The 25,201-nt window shown below is 38.7% G+C and overlaps 1 protein-coding gene across 1 annotated transcript in view; it reads left to right on the plus strand.

Annotated features, from left to right (window-relative positions):
* lamc1 (laminin, gamma 1) overlaps positions 1 to 25,201 on the plus strand; it is a 55,301-nt gene that overhangs the window by 12,680 nt on the left and 17,420 nt on the right. The window contains exon 2 of the mRNA XM_066691917.1: positions 21,520 to 21,824. Coding sequence (XP_066548014.1) covers positions 21,520 to 21,824 — 305 coding nt within the window. The remainder of the gene's footprint in view (positions 1 to 21,519; positions 21,825 to 25,201) is intronic.

A 25,201-nucleotide genomic window follows, 5' to 3' on the forward strand; every position in this document is an offset into this window, starting at 1 on the left:
AATTTGAAAACCTGCTTAACAGAGAATAAAATCCTGCATCCTATTGGTACCTTTAGATTTCAATGTTTTAATGTAACATCCTATTGGGACAGAGTAATCAAATTGTGACTGTTAGCCTATATTTGCTGCTTTAGAATACATCAACTCCAGTTATTTAATAATACACCTGCTGTTAAAAAGCACAGTATCTTGACTTTCCTCAGACTTTTTAGGCAACCGATCCAGTACATAAATGAAGCTTAAGAGATTAATTCCCTAATGAACCTCTGCCTTCACTGACTACTTTCAAGGCATGGAATGCTTCAAGTTCTCCCACAAACGAATCTGGTTTATGCCATCCCAGTCAAGGCTATGTCAAGAGCCTCAAACAAAGGGAATTTATTGTGGGAGGACTGTTCATCGTTTTGAGCTGAATGTTTTGTCTCATTAAATTAGTTTTGTAAAAGGAAACCACTTACTGCAGTTGTATAGATTTAATAATGCACAATGTAGTGAAAGGATTTGACTGTCCTTGGGTCCTGACTTGTGCTTGTGATGGGGCCTGCAATCACGCAGCTTTATGTGCAGGAAGTGAGGCTGAAAATCAGCTATCTTTGACACTGTCCAGGTGAATGCCTGTAACTTGTCTTGCTTATCATTTGGCAGCATACTCTCGTTTGTCTTAAATTCAATTTCTCTAATTATTGATCACGGTTATTTATGTATTTATGTTTTTAAGAAGAAACAAAAGCAAAAATGCATTTAAATTAACTGAAAACTGAGATCTGTATTGAAAATATTTGCAGTGGTTAAAATCACTTGGCTGTTTAGGAGGATTTTTGTTGAATGACAACCAAAAGGAAACAACAAAAATGAATACCTAACCTGCGTGGAATGTAATTTTGTGTTGGGTGCTTCTCATCATTGGCAGGATACATTCTTTAAGTTGGTAATGTTCCATTTTTAGTTATTTTTGTATCTACTGTACTTACTTTTAAGACAAATTATTTGTTCTTTCCTAATGAATGGCTGAAGGACAAAAACACATCCTGAAAAATTATACTTCTAGTTTTCAGTTAACTACCTTTTCCATGCCTTTGGTTTAATTGCTCAATGTAAAATCCATACCTTGTTCAAAACTGTAAATCATTAACTGTCTTTTTGCCCTGCCTGGGCAGGCCAAACAAAGGGTAGGCTATATGTGGTTTTCTCTCATCACTGCTTTCATTCTGGTGAAGTGTGGATGTTAAAAGAAATATGGAGGGAGATGTTCTTATTTAAATACACAGCTGTGACTGATAATTAAATCATGGTTTATGTTGGAAATGGTTATTAAGACTTTGTTTTTGTTTTTGTTTCCCCCCTTTCTCCTAAACAAACCTCAGGGAAAGCCTAAAGGATTAGACGTGTTGGATCTGTAATCACCAAGAATAGGCTGAGACAAATGGTACTGTTTAAAAAGGGTTCCACTGCCCGCATACTGTAAAAGCAAGGTCCGATCAGTCCTCCAGCCCCTACAGTCGTGTTGTCTGTATTCAGAAGGCCTATTTCATATCGCTGCTATTTCTATTCTTGCCATATAAGCAGATCTTTCAAGGCCCCACCAGCTTTGTCGTAACGTCTTAAACGCCTTCCCTGTGTAAGTGACCTTTTCTACAACTTCACGCTTATTCTACTACTACCTACTACTGGGTTCATGTCATAAATTTGAAAACGCAAGAAAAAAGAAGGTTGTGAGAAGCTGCTGTTTAAATGCAATGAAGAACAGCCATGCATGCAATTAATTACTTTGGGTGTAATTCAGTTCACAGGGTTTCTATATCCCACTGACTCCTTACTTACTGTGATGTGTATATGTCCCTATCACATTAAATGTGTGGCTGTTCTGGTTTGTGCTCCTATCCAAAGAAGCATGCAGAGAAATTTGTTCTTGGAGCGCTGCCCTGCTGACTTTGGAGAGAAAAGCACATTGAGACTTATTGTTCCTTAAAAAACATGTTTTTGCCCAACTCACAGTGGACAGATACAGTGGCTGAGGACTAGCACTGAGCCAGCATTTTTATGCAATTAATTGTAGAACAGACCCTGTAGAAAAACGCAACTGTGTAACGGGCATTTCGTTTCAGTCCGTCTCTCCGGGGAGAGACGGACTGAAACGAAATGCCCATTACACAGTTGTGTTTTCTCTAGCTTTCATACTCCAGGTGTTATAAAGTATTAAATCAGTTCATTAAATTCCAAATTTAGGAGAAAAACAAAGCCATTCCTATATCAGAGTGAAACGTTTCATAAAGCTGTGTAATGTGGGGCCGTAGAGCTTTTGCAATCTGTAGCATTAGGTTTATGTTCGCTCTCTGTAATTACCAGTTCTGTGCTGTGAGTTATGCAGGGGTCTTTAGAGGGTTCTCCAAAATACTTGGACTCATGCAGCGTCTCCTCTTTTTTTTTTTTTGGTTACCCAATAAATATGTTCTGGAGGAATCTTTTGTGATGAATGCAGCAGCTGTGTGTGGCTGCCGCTAATAATTCTCAGCTGGTAAGGCCAGATAAATCGGTGCCTAGGGTCAACCTCGATGCCGCAACGCCGAGGGAGTGAGTGCGGCTGGATACTACACAGACAGCCCTTGTAAATAGCATGATAGTGTCTCATCATAGTCTTGGACATCTATGAAGAAGCCCAAAGAAAGACTTATTTACAATCTTATTCACTGATGATTCCTTTGTTATTAATGTGTTGAATACCTGGATCTGCTGGGACATACAATTATCTCTGTTTCATAAGCAATGAGGTTCAGACGAAGTGCATTGATGTGTTTTGGAAGGGATTATTGTACTTATTGAACTTGCTGCTAAAACTTCTCGTGTATCACACCTAAATGTACATATTTGTATTGTCGGTAGATTATCCCTTGCTATTTTTTCTTCCTCTCTATTGAAAGGGAAGTTAATTCTTCCACAAATGACATGAAAGGGCCTCTGAAATAGGGCTCACAGCCACTTCCTTTGTTTCCCTAGCCAAACATCTTTTCTCCCTCTGAAACAACAAGGAAAATTCACCAGTGTGTTGCGACATTCTTGTCTTTATATGATGTACTTCCGAACTTTAATCTCTCAGCAGGCACTTCCGAAAACCTAGATACCTGCAGTTTGGTTTTGCTCCTGAATTCTGTATTTGCATTCATTTATCAGGTTAATAAACTCCTCTGTTTTGGCCCTCACTTTTTGCAGGATACAATAATAATGTGGCCCATCTTCAAACTAGATTTTAAAATATCTCGCTGGTGCCCCATATCTATATTATTTATTTTTCTTAAGTCATTAAAGTGGCATCTGACACTTAAATAAACTACATGGGGTACAGGTTTGTAAATTACAATTCATGGATAAGTAAAAGTTTTATACAGTATATTCTACACACATGGTATAATAGCTTGTTACTGTAAGTGTATTTTTAGTTGATATAGTCAAAAAATACACCAAGGGCTTTATGAGTTTGCTCTGTTAAAAATAGCCATCAAAGACATTTTAGTCGCAAGTTGTCACTTAATCTTGTAAAGGAAAGGTTAAATGTTAAATTACATTTAAATGTTCTAAATGCCGGTAGAGTTTCTTTTTTTAATGTTGTGATCAGTTGCATGCAAGTTTCTAGTTTACCTTAATTATTTTCATTCAAGAAATTATTTTGCTTTCCCAATCAGCAATTGCTATTCAACTCTGCTACCAATATGACTAAAATGTCCTTTAAAATCTGAGCTGTCAAACGATCTGCTTCTTATGACACTGTGACACCACAGCACAAATGGAAGATGGATAACATAGGGAGGACTAGTGTGATTGATAGCAGAGCGCCTCATAGGAGTCCGGTTAGCTTCAGGGGCAGCGCTGTGGGTACGGCAGGATAGTGCGCTATTATGGGGCCCATCTTCAAACCAGCACGGTCTGGACTGTTACCTGTCTGGACTACACCTGTTCTCTGAGCAGAGCCTTGTACTGTAAGACACTGAGGGATTCTGTCTTTTCAGTCCTTCTGCTTTGCCATTTCTTGTTTTAAGTCCAGTTCTTGTTATTAACTGATTTTAATGTGAATATATTTCACTCGGTTGTTTAGATGAAGCTCATTTGTCAGTATTGAGAGAGGAAAAAAAAAAAAAAATCTTAGCCAGTGTGGCAAAGTATTTCTGGGGCCCTGAATATTTGGCCTTCATCAGAACTCGTATGCAGTTATTGTTCTTTGGATGAAAGGCAGAGAAAATTAATGAAAAGCTTATTAAAGAAAAAATGCAGTGGTTCAGGAATTTTGCTGTGGCAGTGCACTTTCAACTTGTAACCCTTTTCAATAAACCCACACAGTGCCTAGGGTTATTCCAGCCCCTCTGACGAAAGCAAATAAAGTCCTATCTGATTAGATGTAAGGGCCAGACAAAATTCAAGTTTTTTTTTTTTTTAACTTCTCAGAGCCTTACTAAGTTCACAAAACCCTTTGTTGTCGTGGTTTGTTTTCTGGGGGCCGGGTTGATTGCCTTTTGTTCAGCCATTCCCAGTCATGTCTTGCATTCCCTCAGCCCACTGCTTCAGAGCTACTTTAAAGAGATGTTACAGGAAAGATTTGAAATGTGAGGTGGCTGTGTGGTGAACACAAAGCTAAGCTACAACTGCTGTTTGCTTTCCATTCATCAATGTTTACTTTGAAGTTTAAACCTTACATTCTCGCTGAACAGGGCTAATTGAAAGCCGGGTAACAGGTTGGTGGGTAGTCACTAAGAGCCAAATCAAAGCATTTCTTAGAAGAGAGACAGGAAAGACCCCACTGTTTAGCCTAATAGGTCTGAGTGAGGTGCTATCAGCCTTAGTAATTACAAACTAGAAAAATATCTTCCACTAAAACTGCAATGTGGTTTAAGGCTTCTTTTAACCACAGACTTACAAAATCAGATTTCACTATGGCTCTGAAGTCCTGTTATTCATTCAAAGGAATTCATTCAGAAGAATTTATGCAATTACGGGCGTTGATTTATTTTTTGGGTTCCTTGTTAGATGCCTTTTAGTAAGCATTTATTTATTTATCTATTTATTTTGTCAGTTTCTCCCCAAATCTGGTGATTTAAGAGAGCGTTTGCACAGTTTGTGTGCTAATTTTGCAGCAGAATTCCTGGGCTCCATCAAATGTTGAAGGGGCTGTCATGTACAAGGACCCACGACGTCTGGGGGACTGAAATCAGAGGCCTTCGCTACTGCGAGAGGAAGCAGCTCTTTGTGGCTGTCAGGTGACCCTGATCTGACCCGTGAAATTTCATTACAGAACACCACCCCCTTCCCAGAGAGCTAGCTGAAACAAGTGACATCGCATAGTTTAGCTGCACGACTGAAGACCAAACTTGCAGGAATAATCTCATTTTCAGAGTTAACCGACAGTGCCGCGATTTTCTGATCTATTTGAATCGCTAGTTTCTTTACATGGCTGTGATCCTTATGGGCTACAGGGCTCTTAACGTGATTATAGTCAATTCCATTCAAGAATGCCTTGTATTTGGGACTTGTTTAAATTTGCTTTGTAATTACCACACTGTGCAGTCTGTCTGCAGACCACAAATAAGATGTTTTGAGAAGAAAAAGATGAAAACCGGTAGTTTCCGGAAGGACCAGAGGTTGGGGACAAGGTATATTTTGTAGAATGACGAGACATTTTAAAAGAAAATACATTTGATATGAAGCAGCTATTGCAGGGTGAGTGACTCATGGGAGATGAGCAGTGATTGGGCCGCACACCGAAGCCATTAACAGCATTATTTATTCATTAGATGAAGAACATTTTAAAATATATCTTTTTATGATTTAGGCAAATGAAATAACCGTTTTGGCAGCGCATTTCATATGTCTGAGTTAGTGCCTTCCATTTTGAAATGATCTCGGAGCCTCAAGCTTGATGGATGGGGGCCACTGAGCTGTCAGGCCCACTGAGCCTGGAATGCTATTTTTAGTGGGCCTGATTCCTAATATAAAGACGGCTGTTTTGGTGCTCATATCTCAGGGTAGACGCGTTCATAGCAAAGCACGTATGTACTTAAAAGTAGTTTCAGTTTTGTTTGGTACAATTTAAGGTAGGCAGTGAAGTGTGTGTGTTACGGTTACAAAAGAAAAACAAACTGATAACTGATAATTATTGCATGCTAGAGGAAAGTTAACAGATAAGGTCTCTGAGCTTCATGAGCAAAAAATCAAAATAGAAATGAGTCGATGGCGACAGTTTATTATACCTTGCCATCGTTTAACACCTGGATTAAGCCCAAATAGGACTATCTCTTGGATACTGCTGCTGGCAATGCAGGAACTGCCAGGATCAGTCAATGCAATCAAGCACGTTATCTTTGCGGAGTTGCCACTTTGAAAGGAATGCATTTTTTTCCCCCTTTCTAAAATAGGAGCCCTATAGTGTATAATTATTGTTTTATGCTAATAACTACTGCTTTCAAAATATATTGTAAACAACTGACATTTAACTACATTCATACACAACCGCATTGAGTTCTCGGCTGTCTACCGTCCTTTGAATGTTCTCGTTTTGTATTCCAGTGTGTTTAGCTTTAAGTTTGTGCGGAGATCCAGAATCGTTATCCGCCGATTCTTTCAGCGGCTTCTTCTCCTGCAGTTTTGAAGTCATCAGCGTGGGACGTGGCGGTTGTATAGCTGCAGTACTTGTGAAGTGTGCTTGTGCGATTGCAATGGATTCACTGAACGTAACTGCAGTTATACTGGTTCGTCTTCCCCATTATACACCAAAGCATGTGCAGGGTTGATGGACTGGTCTCAGCCTGCGTCGCCACATGACATGCCATCGCAATGCAAGGACGTGTATTGGTTATATTGTTACCAACCAACGGATCACTTTCCTCACAACCCTTTTCACACCGTACATTTCAAATTCACATAATTTTCTCAAATCTTTTCTAAATTACCTCCACTCCATCTACAACTCCTAAACCCAACTGCATACTTCATGTCTCCATTACAGCAATCTCTTCCAACTTCATCCTGACAAACAACCCCTTTCTATTTATTTTCCTCCCCTTCATTCCTCACCCCTTCACCTTCCCACATTACTTTACGTGCCCAACACTACATTACACCACCACACACACAACCACACCCGTCTCCCTCAACTTGTACTGCAATCTACAACGAACAACTCCTGCCTCGAACAAACTTGCATTCCTAACGTTATCATCAGGCAGACGTACAGTTTCACCATGTTTAATCTTCCCTATGTGTTTGGGTTCCCAATAACCAGTACTGCCTTGAAGACATGCCTGCTCAACTTGGGCACAAGTCTAGTAAATTCAATTTTATTTTTTAATTACCTTTGTTCACAGATCTTCTAGAATAGCTACAGTTTCTGTCTGTTTGACTTACTTCCTTGTATGGAGTTTTTTAATTCTAAATGTTTAAACGGATATATTTTCTCAAAGCTGCCTAATCTCCGGTCACGTTTCTGCTCAGATCACATGGTGAAACAGACGAGCCTAATGCTTCTCTTCGGTCTTCTGAAGCCAGATTTAGACTAAACAAATGTAAGTTCAAAAGACAATTTGATTACATCTATGAGCAGAAAAGTCAACCGGTTTAACAAAAATGAGAATTAAATACCTGTTTTTGATTTCTTTTGGGAGAAAACCTCTTCCTACTTATCAGGGAGAATAACCTTTGAAAGTGCCTTTTTCTTGAGACGGTTATCCTGGGAATCTTTGCACTAGCAGTTTATCAATTATCTTACTTACCTTTTACTTATCTTTCCCAGTATCATAGTATGCTGTCTGGCTGTCCTCCAGTAATTATGACTGGAGGCAATTTTCCATTATATCCGTCTTGGTTTTGCTTGTAGCATCAAGGTTGAATAGTCTTTATTTATGCTACTCTAGGATGTTTGTAGTAAAGCAGCTCAGAATAGACGGGGGAGAGGCTGACTGGAATTTTCACTAGTGAATTAAAATGGTCTGGACATCACCAAGATTAGGATGGGTTGGATGGACTGGGGAATCCTTGTCATGTTGGAAATGGATAACATAAGTTTATTTTATTCATTTGATTTCTTACAACAATGTCTTGTAGAGTCCTCTGGTGGAATTTAGTGTATAAGTGTCACGGGATGCTGTTCTTATTGGAATTTGTGATTTGAGGACTTGAGACCCTCTCCGCATGGTGCCGTGATAGTGGTGGTGAAGATCAAGGCAGAAGATCCCTGCATGATGAAAGAGCTCAGCTGAAGAGAGATAAGCTCAGTGTTGTCTGTCTACCTGTCTTACACTCCCAGGATAAATAGTAAATGTACAATGGTGGTAACTTACAGCTCATTCAGGGATATATTACAGTTTTATTGCTGTCATTACTGTAGGGATTAAGCCACATGTTCAAATACAAAAACACAACGCTGGTCTGTTTTAATTAAATCTTAATGTTGACTTGCCTCTGCTGTCCTGCAAATGTGGATGAGGGATAAATACCAATCGCAGAGGACAACTTCTAGACCCTTGACAACATTAATGCAGCAAGTGTACTGAGATTGTGGGTTTGGCTCTGCATTTAAAAGTATTAAACAGTTTTCATATATACAGTAGGAAATGGTTTATTATGCCTGAGGGACAGGATTTCCTTTATTATATATTGTGATCTTTTGCTTGCCACAAATGCTGAGCTTCAGTACAAAGACAAGCATATGCCTGTACAGTAATTGTTGCTTGCTCTGAGCATGGAAAGATCTTCCAAGTTGTTCTAGAAACTGGTATTTAGAGTGCCTTATTTTAATGCTCACAAACAGATGTAAACAGATAAGTGCTAGAGATATGGAGCAGTAAACATGGGAACACATTGTGGGAATTAAAGTTAATTAAATGTAAAACCTCAGAATCTGTATAATGGAAATTACTAATTACAAATCAAATAAGTATATACATTTTATTTATATATACATCTTTGACATTCAACTTTGTACATCTTAAATAGTGCTGCATTGTGGGGACAGAGGTTAATACTGTGGATTAGTCTTCCATCCTATGTGCATTGAACATCTAACAGGACTGGACATGGGCAAGGAAGTGATCTGAAGAGGATCCTTTTCCTTTGTAACCCCATCCTGTCTCTGTGAGAGACAGTCTCCAGGACTCCAATGGAAAGGATCCTTAAAATAATCCCCAGTGTGGGCTGCTATTTGAGGGGAAGCGCTGGTCATGTGGTTTGGCCTCAGTTCAGTAAGTGTTTATGCAGCTGTTTTAGGTCTGGAATCTAATTTAAAACAAGCATCTTGGACTTCACGATTTCATTGTATGAACCCATGGGAAGCAAAGAGGTTTCCTTTTTTTTTTTTTAATCCTTATGAATCACTGATTTGTGTTTACTTAATAAAAGGTTCCCAAGTTTAATGGAGCCTCTTCCCTTTTTGTAAACTTTGGTGCATCTTATCAATATTTTCATCAAGTGGCAACATCTATGCGTGTGTATTTATGAATGTAGTATGTTTGTGTATCTTTTTCTTCCCTTCATTTGTAAAATAGATTTATAGTTGGATGCTTGGTCATGTCAGAGCTAAACAGTAAACCTATATATTTAGAAAACATGCATCCCCTTACCATCTTAACTTTACTTTAAAGTATGACATAACTGTTAACGATTAGCCTTCTGTAATATAACTACATGTCTGTAGTTGAAATTATAAAGAATAGATATTGTATACATGACTGTACTCAGAAATCATCTCCATACAGCCTATAGATCTTGACTTTCCTATATGATGTATATAATTGACTATTGTAAATCATTCACTTGTAAGAGGAGACTTTTAGCTCTACAAATTAAGAAAAACATTCCTGAGAAGGCAATCAATGCCATGTAATTTGTGTGGTTCAGGCAAAAGTGTTCACTTTCACTTATTCTTTTGCCAGCATACAATATTATCCTTTGTTTCCTGAGAGGAGATGGTCAGTGCTGTGAGTAGTGGTCTGGGTATGCGGAGCAGTGGGATGGTGTTAAAATGCGTTTTCAATGCTACGAGACATCTGACTGGATTGTTTTATCTTGGTGATAAGCACGTGATATGGTTCCATCTGTTACATATTACTATGTCCTCTTGTGTGTGTATGGTATTTCAAATTCAATCAATTGAATGTTATCACATGAATGCAGTTTCTTGAACAGCAATTCATTTATTTTTTTTCACGCACAGCATATGTTACGTACTGCTGTAAAGCAATGAAAGAATTGTAACTCAGCATTTATCTCATAATGTAGATTTATAGTCTTCTATATTATCCATACTTGAAAGCCAGGCATGTCTTTGAAGTGTGGGGTTTTGTGTAAAGTTTGCCTGTAAAGGGAGATGAGAAGCTAATAGTTTGAGTCACAAAGCAAGGCTGAAACTGACCCTAAACCTTTTACTGTACAGATCATCCCAATATTAGGGGGGAGGTTTCAAGATGTTTTATGTGTTTTTATATCTGTTCTGAAGAAGTCTGCGGTGCCATGAGCGGTTTGTCTGAATGTTGTTGAGCTACAGGACATAGACGAGACTTCCTTACTCCCCTCTCTCCTCCAAGTTCAGAGAAAACCTTTAAACACCTGGATACTGCTTAATGAGTCTGGAGTTAAATGATCAATCTATAATAAAATGTATGATTATCCTCTGACTCATATAATATGCTAGGATGGAAGGGTGGAGCTGAATGTACAAGTTAATGTGTCTTTTATAAGGTCAGACTTTCAACTGTTAAGACATGAAGAAAAAAGCATTTGCCAAGTACTTGCTTTAGCCCTATGTTTTTTGAAGAGCAATTTGCTTTAAATAGTGATTTTATCATGGGGATGAATAATCTCTCTGTTTTTGGGGGGATGGTGAAAGGGATCCTCTGTTGGACATGAAGGCAACCCTCTCTGTAACGGAGCATTATTTGTCACTCCTGCGAGGTGCCGGAAATGGTTTATTACAGTTTAACAATGACTGCAGTTTGCTGGGGGATTAGCACAGCAGTGGCTTCTGATTTTATGTATCATTTCTAAATGGACTCTATTCAAACCTCAACATGTTTTCCTAGTCTGTGCTCCAGCACAAGTACTGCCTGTCTTCATATAAGGGACTTCTAGAAATTCTTTACATACCAGAGAAATAGAATTGTTTCAGATAAATAATTGTATGTCGTTTTGATGGGTTAACATGCTTATCGTTCCGCAATTTTTTTTAACAGTACTACATAAGATTGATCTATGTTTTAACATCAAGTAGCTAGACTGGTGTACTGGTGTTATGGACAGTTTTTAAATGTCATAAAGTATTAAAATTGTGCAGCAGCACAATCCATACAAAACTGTAGCTGAGTCTAGTAGTTGCTCAGGACGGTTTGGCAGGTGTGTGTCAGCGTGGGGATGTGCTCTGAGCAGGACAGCGGGGTCAAGGTTGACTCCTAGAGTCAAAGGTGTAGAGGAGGAGGGAAAGAAGAGGGGGTTCAGATTTGGAAAGGTTGAGCTTCAGATGAGGCAGGTGCATCCAGGAGGAGATAGAGAGACAGGAAGAGATGTGGGAGGGGATATGGGGGTCAGAAGAGGGAAAAGAGGGCCAAATTCTTTGGATTATCTGCATTGAAATGGCAGGAGAACCATGTAATAAACAATGATGAGAAGGACTTTGTAGCATTATTACATTTTTGCTTTATTCTGACTAGGAGCTATTAACAAAACAAAATGTGTATGGAAGAAATCCTGTCTGAGTAGCCTACGATTCATTCTTATGAGTTAATTGTGCGTATTTTAGTGTTTGAGATGTGCTGTCTGGTGAATGATGTGTACAGTTCACTGACATTAAACTGGACTGGTATCAGTGCACAGCTGGCTGATCCTATCTTCTGGGGAATCTTCTGTCCTAGAGTTCTCACCCTTTCGGCTTGAATAAGAAATGACTGCTCTGAGATTACGTGCACGGAACTGCGTTTATTGGGGGATGTTTGTGTAAGGATTTATGGAGTTTTTTTGTTTGTTTGTTTTTCAACTGCAACCTTATTCTTGTGATTAAAGTTAAAATATTTAGTTTTTCTTCCCATTATCATTTAAAAAAGCTTTATGAACAAGTCTATTCAGGAAATCTGTTCTATTATCAGCCATTATGGTCGAGACTGCATTGTCTTGTGGGCTTTCAGTTTGAAAAAGTACATTTTGAATGAAATTACTGCAAACTACAGCTGCTGTATTGACATCTCAATTTCCTGTTGATGAAATTTGAATTTTTCATGAAACTGTGTTGTGTAGTTGTCTTATTCGAATGGAATGTGTTCAAGTTTTTCCAATTTTTTTTGGAATATGTAAAGAAAAACCACATGACACTGATTATTCAGTCGTTCATTATGATCAGATTTTGAAGCGCTTGATGTCTGTTTGCATACAGAATTCACCAGCTGCTCTAGCAGTGTAACCCTCTTTAATTTTTGTTATTAGACCTTGCAGGAGACCAGAGTTAAACAGATGTTTCTTGAACACGTCTCTGCATTTCTCCCAGGCATGGAGATAATTGTATACAGCGAAGTGGATATGCCCACACGTCAGAAGTCAAAGCTGTCATTGTTAATTTTTATGTAAAGAATGCATGAGGTAATGGGAGAAGATTTAATTGGGCTGAGCCGTGTCATGGTCCAGCCACGCAGCTCCCTGGGGAGTTGGGAGCTCCACAGAGCTTCCACGCTTTGCTCTAATGGTCTGTGAGGATAGACTGTAGCTACAATCACAATCGCTAATTAGGCAAATTAATTTAATGAAGTAAATCTATCCAGACCTGTTTTGTTAAGTAAAGGGTAAATGCTGAGATGTTGTTTTCCTGGCCAGTGGCAGTATTGATATAAAGCACCTGATCGCTTACGCTGGTCTTGAAAAATGAAATATGCAGCTGTGATGTCACTTTGCCAGAGTCTCACACCTGTGCCTCTGCCTCACATGCATGGCTCTGAAAACCTAATTAGACTGAGTGAGGGAATTTGCTGTCCAGTAAACATCTGCCCCTTTCTCTCTCCTACTCAAGTGCTCCACATTTACAGGCCAGAACAGCTTTCAGAGCTTTTAATCTGCTTGGACAATCTAATTATCTGAACAAACCAGGGCATTATTTCAAGTATCCATTGTCAATTGTAAATCTGTTATTTATTAAGAAGGGAGAGCCCGCTAGGTTATCCATGTTTCTCACATTTCTTAGACCGAGAAGAAGCAAGGACCAAACCATCAGGATTTCCCCAAAAATTACCCAAGAATATGCCATGTTGTCGGAAACAGAAAATGAATAGAATTGCTAGTACAACATATTGCGCTTTCCAGTTTTGTAGTCCTTTTAACATGCAGAAATCCATTACTGCTCTTGCTGCAAGATGTATAAGCTGAATTTTATCAATTCGAATAGAGTATAAAATTAAACTGAACTGTTCATTGCTGCTTTGAAATATGATCTGCTGGGGTTATTGTGATGGTTTAAAATGGCTCTTCATTTTCTTTTCTGTAATATTATGAGGATATATTAAAATCCAGGAGTCGGAGGATCTGAGGATGTCTCAGTTTTGGGGACTGCATCGTGTCAGAGCGCTGTGAAGAGATAATCACAGTGTTCGCAGAAGACAGCAGCCACGGTTGTAGACCACCAGTTGCAGCCAGGGCCTCTTGTACGGGATGACATCTGCCGACATTGGCAGCAGATAAAAGAGGAGGGGGAGCGCGGTGAGACATTGAGTATTTCCGGGTACAGAGACAGCTGCCTGGGGAAGGTGGTGGCTTGCTCTGTTGTGGGCATCAGCACTCGGCAGGTTGAAAGCAGTCTGTTTTTCTGTCTGAGCAGCTTTGTTTTGTGTTGTGATGCTGTGAACAGTATGTATGTATGTGTGAATTGCGTGTGTGTGTGTATGTGTTTTTTTTTTATATATATATATAATATATATACACACACACACACACACACACACAATATAATATACATAAATCATTCACACCCGTTTTTCTGGGGGGGATGCTGTGCTGCAACTTCACCATGGGTGGTAAATGGGATATTCCAAGATTTAAGACAAGCATTTGAAGCATTCTACCACAGAGAATTTAAATTGTAATTAAAAACCACCTCTATTGTTATATTTGATGTCGGCTTAGAAAGACAGTAGTGTAAAACTAAGAAGTGTAAAACGGGCCTGAAATGAAATGATTTAGCCCGTGGATAATTTGAACCATATTTCAGTACTTTCAAAGTGAAAACAAATGTCTACAGCAATCTAGCAATTCAAATCTTATTTTGGACAAAGCAACGTCTCTGCTGCCAGGATTTATGGAATCTCAGGGGCAGTTGAAGATCTTGTTGCACAATTTAACAAGCTGTTGCGCATGAACTAACGTAGGAGTGCCGGCAGTTTCCTCTCTGGTCTGATTTCTCAGAGAATGTCCCTTCTGCCTTTAATTGGATTTATGTTCCTGTGTGGAAAATGTTTATTTAATTAAATGATTCATAGTGTATTCGAATAACACATTTAAATATTGGAAACCTCACATTCAAAATAACAACAGGACTGAACATTCATAATCAGGGCTGTCTGTTTTACAATATGTATGTATGTACGTGTATGTATATATATATATATATATATGTATGTATGTATGTATGTATGTGTGTGTGTGTGTGTGTGTGTGTGTATATATATATATATATATATATATATATATGTGTATATAATCTGTTTGTATGCATTTAATTTTCCAGGAATCATTTATTTCCTGTAATATCTTCATACTCACAAACCTCTGTCTGCTTTATTGGCAGTTTTCCCTCTTTTAAGACTCGTGGCTCAAGAGCTTATTCTACAGTAGTCTTTGTGGGTAGCTTTGCACTTAACAAAATGCACTCTGGTGCCTTGTTTTGTGTACTAATGACCAGGCTGGGTTACAAGAAACCACGTTGTGGTCTGTTTACAAATTTTAGGCTCTACTAAAATGAATGGCTCTTGCCCTTTACCATAGACAAAATGTGTTTATGTAATTCACAGTTCTGCTCATAATGATGTGGTGCTTTTTACCAGCCAGTGACCTGACGGAGGCTGATTTGCAGTATCTAAGCTTAACATCCAGTTTATTTAGATAAGTGAGAATCAGATCAAAATAAAGATTCTGAATATCATTTAGGTGTTTTAGATTTGTATAAGAAACTAATCATCATTAATTAGAACATTTGGCAATGTTACGTTTGAATTAGGGATACAGATGAAGATAGGAATGGCTTTACAGCATTAGTGTTTTGTTTTGTTTAGTTTTTTAGGGTTCTGTAATTTAGCCATGAACTAAATTAATTATTTTGTAAATTATGGTCCTGAAATTATGTACATTTTAAATAAGGTACAGTTCACAGCCTTTTAAGTGGCTTCCTTTAAACAACATATATTGTACTGTCATTTAAAGGGTAAAACCAAATTAAAGCAATAGAAGATCTTTGCTCCGGCTACAGATCACTCCTAGTAATCAGGATTCACTACATAATGGGGCTCATTCTTTGGCTCCGGGCAAAGGTGCTTCCTTTTTCGTTGTCAGGTTCTCCTTTCAGAGGGTTCTGTGTGATTTATTGTTCCTTCTCTTTTAATAACATTTAATCGAAGCTGGTCAAAGCTCCTAGTATGAAGCCATTTGTATTTAACAGCATGGGTCTCTGTGGATAAGTAGCTAAAAATACAGGAGTGTTCAAGAAGTGGTCAAGGGGAAACTAATCCTCTGAAATATTTGTTCTAACACTCCTCTTTGATTGTGGGTTTGAGCTACTGCTTTGATCAGAGTAAACTGATGAGCTTCTATGTGGGTTTTGGAAAGGGAATGGATACTTTAGGAAATGCTCAGAACTGACACTACACTCAGCCTTGTATAGACATTAATTTTGCTGTCTCCCTAAGAAATTGCTCAATTTATCTCCATATAAATGAAACGTAAATTCCAAAAGGCTTTTGCATGAACATCTATAGTAATCTCAAGACTGAACTGAAGTAGACCAGGACCAAAGGTCTACCCTGAGAGTCTATTAATCTTTCTGTACAGAACTGAAAACAAATACTGGTAGCTGTTTATTGGAGAGTTACAGAGAATGGCAGGGTGTTTTTTCTCTCTCATTTTGCCCCTCTTATTCCCACATTTGGAATCTAACAAGCTTTCTTAAGTTGAGAATATAAAACACACATCCTCCAAGCAAGTTATATTGATAACTAATGGCCCAAGCATTAGGCACGTGAATGTGTCTGACTCAATCTGTTGACTGTAAAGTACTCATAAGTTTTTTGTTTGTTTTTTTTGTTAGTTTTTTTCCCTTTCTTAGTTTTAGCTGTATTGGATTTTTCCTTAATTCTGGGAATGCTGGTATTTGACAGCTGAAGATAACTCTTACTTGGTAAAAGGACAGACAGATTTGACAACTGGAGCAGTCTTTATAGGTTTATAGCCGTGTTATCTAACGATCAAGGTATGCATTGTCTTGAGTCAGGGAAGCAGATGGAATGAACTTAAAGCAGGGGCTGGTGCAAGGCATTTAATCTTTCAAATCACATTTTATAGCCCAGCGTAATTGGTGTGTAATTAACTTGGTTAAATTAGTTAGCAGCATGCCCTCCAGCATCTGGTGAAATCCTGTCATCACTGTACTCCGGAGATAAATGAACTATGAGCATGTTGTCTTGTAGTTTGTTTACACTGACACATTTCTCATTCACATAGTTGGGAATCTAACAATGGTAAAGCTATTATGTCAGTGAGTACCATTTTCAGATTAAATCGAAGATAAGATATTTACATTTTATTTAGGCTAATCCCAGCACCTTCTGGGTATTGGTTTCTCGAGTGTGTCCTCGAGATGTGGAATCGCTACCCAAAGGGTATCTGAAGGGTGTGTATAAAATACCTGTGAGAAATGGGCTGACATTTCATTTATGTGTTAATTTATTGTTTTATTATTAGTCATTTTATTACAATTGAGATGTCCTTTTAAAATAATAAACCTTTAGGGGGATTATAGAAAAAAAAAAACACTTTAAAAACAGCAGTAAATCCCAAAGAATGCCATTAAATAGCGGGAGCCATTACAATCCGCAATCATACTGAACCCTTGAGCACTTGTCCTAAGCCTGTCCTGGCCCCAGTCGGAAGCTCGCCCCAGTATGTCGCTGATGGTGCTGAAGTCTTGTGTGACTGGAGCTCTGGGAATGTCCCGACTCCTCAGTCCTCAGTCTGCTGTAGGAGATCCTGCAGTGACTGGCGACCTGTCAGCTCAGTTTAATGAGCTCTGTATTTAGCAGTCAGGAGGGAAGGAAGGCAGTAAAATGTTGCTGCTCCAGATTTAGAGCCTGTTGAAGATGCCATCACGCTTAAATGGCTATCTTGAGGGTCACGTTTTGTCAGACGCCCTTTAAACCCATGAGTGAACAGATCATTTGTTTTCAATTTCCTTTGTCTCGTCTCTCTCAGGCGGATCTCGTAATCATAATTTTTTACATATGTGAATGTCATTTTGAATATTTTTAAAAGTTTTTCAGACTGCTTTACTTGTTCCAGATCTAGGCTATCCTCTCTGCAGTTTGCAAATCAGGTTCATAGTCATTCATTCACTTTCTATTTGTGTTAGAATAGGAACTCGACAATGGACTGACCTTTGGTGTGGTATTTGAACAGGATGTGTGCGACACATTGGTGTTTAGTCATCTATGGGACTGAAAAAGAGTGATTGATCTGCACCCTACCCAACCACACCTCCCTACCTGTCCCTTGTCCGCTGCTGGGCTCGTCTCCTACGAAAGCCCGCCTTTACCCAGCCTGGCATCAGATTGCCTGGGGAAGTGCATTCCTCGCTGTCAGTTCACTATACCCCATGCCTCGGCCTCACTCAGCTGGAACATCAACAAGTGCTGGTGAGATTTGCACATGGCCAAAGACACACACACACACACACACACACACACACACACACACACACACACCAAGGGGATTTTATAGATTAAAAATAAAGCAGCTGTCTGTACCTCAAGGCACTGCATAGATGCACTTCCAGCATGGGGGGAGGATAAAGCTATCAAGAGGAATCCAGAGAAAAAAAAACAAAAAAAACGATTTTTCATAGTCGCTGCAATATCCATTACTGCTTGTGCTCCGCAGTTCCCCAATGCTCACCGGCAGACATTTCCTTGGCCAGAATTATTAACAAATCCTAAATGATCTCCTTTGTGATTTATCTATTTTTCCAGTTCCGGCTCTGCTTATACGAGCTACTATCAAGTGAGTTTGATTATTTTAATTAAAACTACCAAACGAAAATTCTTCCATGTTTTTAACTCATTGTTTCAAAATCTATGAGCTGTGAGCTGTAGGGACAACTCAGTCTGATTCTTATTAAAAGTTTTTAGATCATATTCATACACAAGATTGAAACAAGATCAGGGTCTTCTCAGCCCTGCTCTTGTTCGTACTATAAAAGCAGGAATTCCTTGGCTTGTCAATCCAGCGATTGTTCTTGAAGGAGTGCCGGAATTCCTTTTGACTTTACGTTCATGTTAGCGTGCTGCCGCGGAGGATTGGAAGCCGGTAGAATAATGCCATTCATGCTTTTCATCACCGTTCTGAAACATCTGTTGGAGGTTTAGAAACGTGTTCTGCTTTTATTAGGGCACATAGTTAAACCACTTTTTATTAGACTTGGTGTCAACTCAGTTGTCATGCAGCAGTCCCCATAGTTGATTAATAATCTGAGGCAGTTATTCATGTAGGCTGGATGCCAAATTGGTATGCAGATGTGATATGGTTCACTGGAAACTACTTATGAATGAGATCAGAAACAGATGTTCATAACTATCATTAATTCTCTGATGGAAAATGTCTTGTTCTTGTTGCTTAAGGCTGGGAAAGGAAAAGGAGATTAGTATCTGAAAATGTAGGATACAATTATATTGTGTCAGTTTGTGGTGCTGCTGCTTAGTTTGTCTTTCTTAGATTAGATTTATTTACCTGAATGATTTATTTATGTGACAGTGTTTTAATGAGTATCTTTTCTGTTCTGATAATGGATGCCTTGTAATGAAGAATAATACCTTGAGGTTTTCTGCTTCCATCTGATAGACATGTCTCACTGGTACCCTTATACCGAGTTACACAGCTGTACAGATAGATGTTTTACAAGGAGCAGGACCTGTTGCGGCCTGTTGCGTCCCTTTTTGTTTTGTTCTTATCAGCGTGGAGTCTGCACTTTTCCAGTGAACTGCAAATTCCCATTTACATTTTTACGCTTTTTTAGAAAGTGCGTCCGATTTCACTGTCTGGTACACCGGCTGAATGCGCTGGCATCTACGCACTTGCCAGCCAAGAGACATGCCGGGGACAAGGGTGTGGGTGGTATCGGGATCTCCGCAGTGTCTGACCGCAGGCATCATGGTAGATGTTCTTTCTCTACTCATGGTCCCAACTCTTTGAAGCAATCTGTATAATCCCACTGTCATTTTCACAGGTAGCCCTTTAGTCTATTTCTTGAGTTGAAATAATATATAGAAATTTAATGAAGACCTTTATTTCTTGCCCACAAGTAGAGGAATCAAAATGAAACTGTTTGATGTGATTCAATTGTACTGTTCTGGAATGCCAATGGAAAATGTAATCATTCAGTATTCAGAAGAAATGCTAAAGGAGAATGAAAGGCTTTGTAATTTGTACTAGAATGTATGTTACTAAATTAAATGGCTAATGTCTAAATGCAATTGAAGGACACATTAATGTACTGTGTTTTTTTATTGTTATAGTGGCAGATTTTCTAATTCTTCAAAATTGTAATTTTAGTATCTTCCTAGAATGCTTCATTAACATGTCTTTTTTTTAAACCAGCAAAATCTTATCATACTCCTACACTAAAACCACAGCATCTGTGCTAACAATATTTAAACAAAAAGGCTTGCATTTCACTCGTTTCCCAGCTGTGAGTTGGATAGCGATTTAATTTGATTCCTTTGGTTGACTCATTGTAACATAAGTCCCAATTGCTTTGGTGCAGGAACGTGATGTACTAGTCTTTGTGATGAGGGGAAAGAGGCCATTAACCTATTGTTTAAAAAGTCTGCAGATTCCCATGACATCAGCTTCAATATTGAGTTCTCCTGCAGAGTGACTGGTGCTTCAGTAAGAATGGAAGAGATGGATTTAGCAGAACCGATAGTGATTGAGTAAATGTTTGTGTGTAATGGCACCAGCTCCATTCATGCCTGGGGTCACAGAGTTCATGCGAGGCACAATATAAACCCAGAACCCATTGCTGTAGGCATTACCAGCCATAGCAGGGTAAGAGTTAATGTTTTAATTTACCTTTTAGACAGTTTAAAGTCCATAAATTATATTGTTAATTCTTTACAGTATATTGCAAGCTGTTGATTGAGGTGCTACAGCTGTTTTGAGTGGTTGACTGTTCAGTGTCAAACATACCTGTCGCCAATGCATATATTTTATATATTTTTATTATTAAAAGGTGTAAAATATATATATGTCTGCTTTTGTTGTTGTATTATACTTATTTAACACATGAATACTGCCCAGTTTAAATTAGGGTGCAAGGAGTTGCTTTTATGTTTCTATTTAAAGGGTCCTAGCACTATGTCTAGCACTATAATTTAGTCCTAGAATAGTTGAACTGGTGGCCATTCATGTCTCGTACATGTGAAAATTTGTTAAGCAACCAATATAACTTTGGGTCAACTTTTTATACAAACACTGGGTTTTTGTTTTCCTGAACTCTTTGTGACTGTAGCAACGGTAAAAAACAAAACCTGATTGTGTTGGACCTATTGACCAAAGTCATACCAAGGTCTGCCAGATTCCAGTTGTGTGGTGTTGCTGTGGTGAATGTGACTCGTACCATACAAAGATACGCACAATTCTCTCTTGGTTCAGGAGAAAGAAGTCTTTTAGGTGGAATAACGAGAGGTTCAGCCCATAGCACACATGTGGAATATATTGGTGTTCGAAATGGTGACATCTACATTTTCAACTTGTATTTTATTTATTCAAAGAGCTTCTAGATCAAAGCCACTTGTAGTCTGGTTCGTATTTGAAGGGGGTTGATGCCTTCATATTTTAATTCAGACAAAACAGTTCATCGCTTAAACAAACTGTGGCCCCCTATCTCCTTATTTGATAGGACCTAAATAAATGACACTTTCCTTCAACACATCCACTGAGTTTTCCAGATATAGACTGATGTATTTTCCCCCAGAAGCTGCCTGCTTGTACTTGTACAGTATGCTTTAACAGGAACTAGCCTCTTTTGGGGGCTTATTATAACAACGGCATTCATTTTTGGGCTTCATGGATATCCTTAAAAGCTCCAAAAAGAAAAATAAACCAGTATTGTACCAGGATTAGGATATTAACATCCACGGAAATATTTGAACAGTGTTTAAAGTATTGCAATTATACATTTTTTAATTTACATTTTTTATTTCCTTTAAAAAAAAAAAAAAGTCTTCTGTACTTCATCCGTTTGTTGTTTCTCCCCAGGCAAATCTTTTGACATCACTTATGTGAGGCTCAAGTTCCACACCAGCCGACCGGAGAGCTTTGCCATCTACAAGCGCACCAGTGAGAGTGGGCCCTGGCTCCCTTACCAGTATTACAGCGGCTCCTGCGAGAAGACCTACCAGAAGCTGAACCGTGCGTTCATAAGGACGGGCGAGGATGAGCAGCAGGCGTTGTGCACGGACGAGTTCAGCGACATTTCCCCGTTGACAGGGGGCAACGTGGCCTTCTCCACACTTGAGGGCCGGCCCAGTGCCTACAACTTCGACAACAGCCCTGTCCTACAGGTAATGACTACAGTTTACTGCAGATGCAGGTGTGTTCAAAGGTCACTAGTGTCATTACCTCCAGAACATTTGCAAATACACACACAGCATTGTGTTTTCCATTACCCATGTGTATTTAAATGGAAATGTAAGTATTGCAGCTGCATTTCAAATCACTGTAGGCTCTTCAACGTTGATATAAGAAGAAGGATTTGTGTTACACCCACGACTAGGGATTTTAATATCGTATAGCAAGCACACTCGGCCCATGGCCCATTTTATGCATGACTGCAGTCCATTTAATACTGTCCTTTTCACCAGAGTTTTGTATTTTATCATGTTTGTTTCTAATTACAATATAAAGGATACATAAATGAAAATAAGATGACACAAATACCAGACAGTGATAGGACAGAAAATGAGGTACGTTTTTAAGGAATGTTTAGTTATATTTTAGTTAAGCGGCTCTTGATAAAACTTGATAAAACAGTTGCACATCTTTGTCCTCTAGTGGTGGAATTGCTTCAGTGAGATCTCGTGTAGTAGAAGAGAAATTGTTACTAGTAAGGTTTCATTGGGAATCAATTTTACTTTCAATATGATCTTTCCTTGAATAATGTATAATATAAATAATAATATGAATAATATATTACAACATTCAGTCATAGCAAGTAAAGCATCATGCATTATGCTGTCATGTATACAGCCTTGTTCTGTGTCTCGGGAGATAGTGTTCTGCTGTTGTCAGCAAGTTTGGTAGATTCCTCTTGCATGCCATTCTCTACCTGTATCTACTCTAGGCCAGAGAAATCAAAGTAACTTTTGGTCAGATCCAATCTCATGGTGATAAAACACAGACAGCAGGATGAGACTGTTGGACTCCTTCCAATCAGGCTTGTCTCACAGAAGAAGGCTAGGCCACCCCCTGCCGTTTAGCTTCATTGAATTTCTGCAGTTAGTTCCCACTATTGGGTCAGATCCATACTTCTGAAGGAAAACAATTCTCTGTCACAGTAGGATACAAGAGTTCTGTGTCAAAGATAGAAATGCAGGGTTCTATACGGTTCTTTTTATAGCAAGTGTGGATTGCTTAGATGGATGCAGAACTTGATACCCTGCCTTTAGGTATAATTCAAATAGATATTCATCTCTTTTCCAATGTTACTGTCAAGAAATTGTTTTCATTCCTTTACCGATGTTTGGAAACCCTTAGTTAGACTTGCAACATGTTAACCGTGCATGGTTGCAAAAATATATCAAAGAATGTGCAGACTGCATTGTCTACAATATGAGATAATCATGCTTAATATAGGGTCTGATAAATCCTCCACGAGTGACTCATTTGATTTATAAAAATAAATAGAGCCAGAGAGAGCTCAGAGCCTTTTTGTGCTGGATAAGGACTTCTTATTCATTTTGGAGTGAGTCATGTTTAAGGAGAGGTACTGCATTCACATTAGAATGTGCTTCTGGTCAGGTTGCATTTTCAGATTTGCTAAATGCTTTATGCCCATATGATGAGTGTGTTTGGCTGAAACTTTTCAGTGTTAAAGCTGCAACTTGAAGCAGTAGAATCATTCTTGAGATATTTGACCACAGCACTGAGGGGTCAATTTCCATGCTCTTTAGGGAACACTAGATGTATACAAAGCTGATAGGGCTGTTTAATTAGAGACTGTAATTCCCAGGACAGCAGGAGCCCCACATGTTGTGAGTGTGTGTGTGTGTGTGTGTGTGTGGGCAAGGGTGGGATGGGTTATTCAAAGATAGATTCCTACAAACACCGTTCCCTCCAGGCACTGTTTGTACCTCACAGACTAGAACTAAGCCCACTGCTTAGGGTGAGCGATCAAAAGCAGAGCGGATGTTATGAATTGTAAATGATGTCTGTAATCCATATTATTAAGAAATAGGACCTTAGGTTGGATAGGATAAGGTGCTGTATTGCACTGGTGTCCTTAGATAGACTAGGAATGAGATTATAATTACCAGAATTAAACTTTCTGAATTCCTACACAAAATGTTGTGCTTCAGTGACTTATGCTTCTAATTTGTATAAAGTTTGATCTACATTTCAAAACTGTTTTAGAAACATTAAGTGTTTTTTGGAGGGTATTATTACTTTTAATAATATAGACTATTGTACTAATGTGACGTGTTTGCAAAATTGCATTATAAGGAATTATTGCTGGTCTTGGGAAAATAAACTACAAAGTAACAGACTTACTGTTCTTTGTCCATCTTATTATCAGTACAGTCCCAACAGAAACCACTGTCTAGCCACAGATGGCTACAGCGACATCATTGTAGCTACTTCAGACAGAAAGTCTGTCTCATGTACACGCAATACAGATAAATGTTTCTTACATTCAAACTACAAAGTTAATGGTAAAATAAAGCGGCACTACTTCAGACATTTAATAACTCCAGCTAATAGCTAAACAAGCTCTCTCAAAAGCACTTTACTGTTGTTTTCTTTACAGTTTTTGAAATCTTAAATAATTCCTGAGATTAATCCTTAGATAAGATACTTATTTGCTATTGCAACAAACCTATTTTGTCTGAGTTTGAGCTTCACTTATAATTGTTAAAAAAGGGTTTGGAACTATTCATGAAATTGTTGCCAGGAGACAAATCAGAATTAGATTATTAACGCAGACCTCCATTCTGGCCAAGAGTTCTGAGCCTCTGGTCGTTTGGCACAGACGTGGAAGGGGTGGCAAATCCGGAGCAGTTTGAACTTATCTCAAATTATTTGAATCCTCCTCAGTGAAACCAAGAACAATGTCAGCTGGTATTTTAAAATATCTTCAGAAGAAGCAGTGAACTGGATATTTTCCTATGTAATACTGTACCTCTGACCACTCTTTAAATTTAGCCCAGTAGTCAGTTACTGTCTTACTAGTCTTTCTCCAATGGCACCCTGCTATTTATACCAAACCCAGATCCCTGTCTGGGATAAATACCGTTGCAAAATTTTTGATGGGAAGAGTTCAGTGCGTGTTATTGAGGGGGCTCTTTAAGCTCTTCAGTGAGGGTTTCAGAGAGGCTCTGAATCAACATTAATTTTCAAAAATGGCATCAAGATTTAAAAATAGTTTCTCTAACCAAGTGTACTTTTATGGTCATAATAAGTGGAGAATTGTGTGTACTGTTTATAATCGTATACTACCAGTGTGAAATGAAATAAGAAAAGTGCAGGTCTTAGTGTCTACAGCTTTTACTCTCTGAAGTAGTTTGTGAACAGTGCTGTAAGGGGTGGTGATGGCATTTTGGGATGAAGGCCTGTTAATATGAAGCCGTAACTCCACAGTTTCTCACCTGTGTGCCGAGGCAGCTGCGATCACAGCCAAGAGCCCCGTTTCCCAGGCCCTCTCATCACATGAGCACCATTGCCG

Source organism: Amia ocellicauda, chromosome 19 (assembly GCF_036373705.1).
Source record: "Amia ocellicauda isolate fAmiCal2 chromosome 19, fAmiCal2.hap1, whole genome shotgun sequence".
Lineage (NCBI taxonomy): Eukaryota > Metazoa > Chordata > Actinopteri > Amiiformes > Amiidae > Amia > Amia ocellicauda.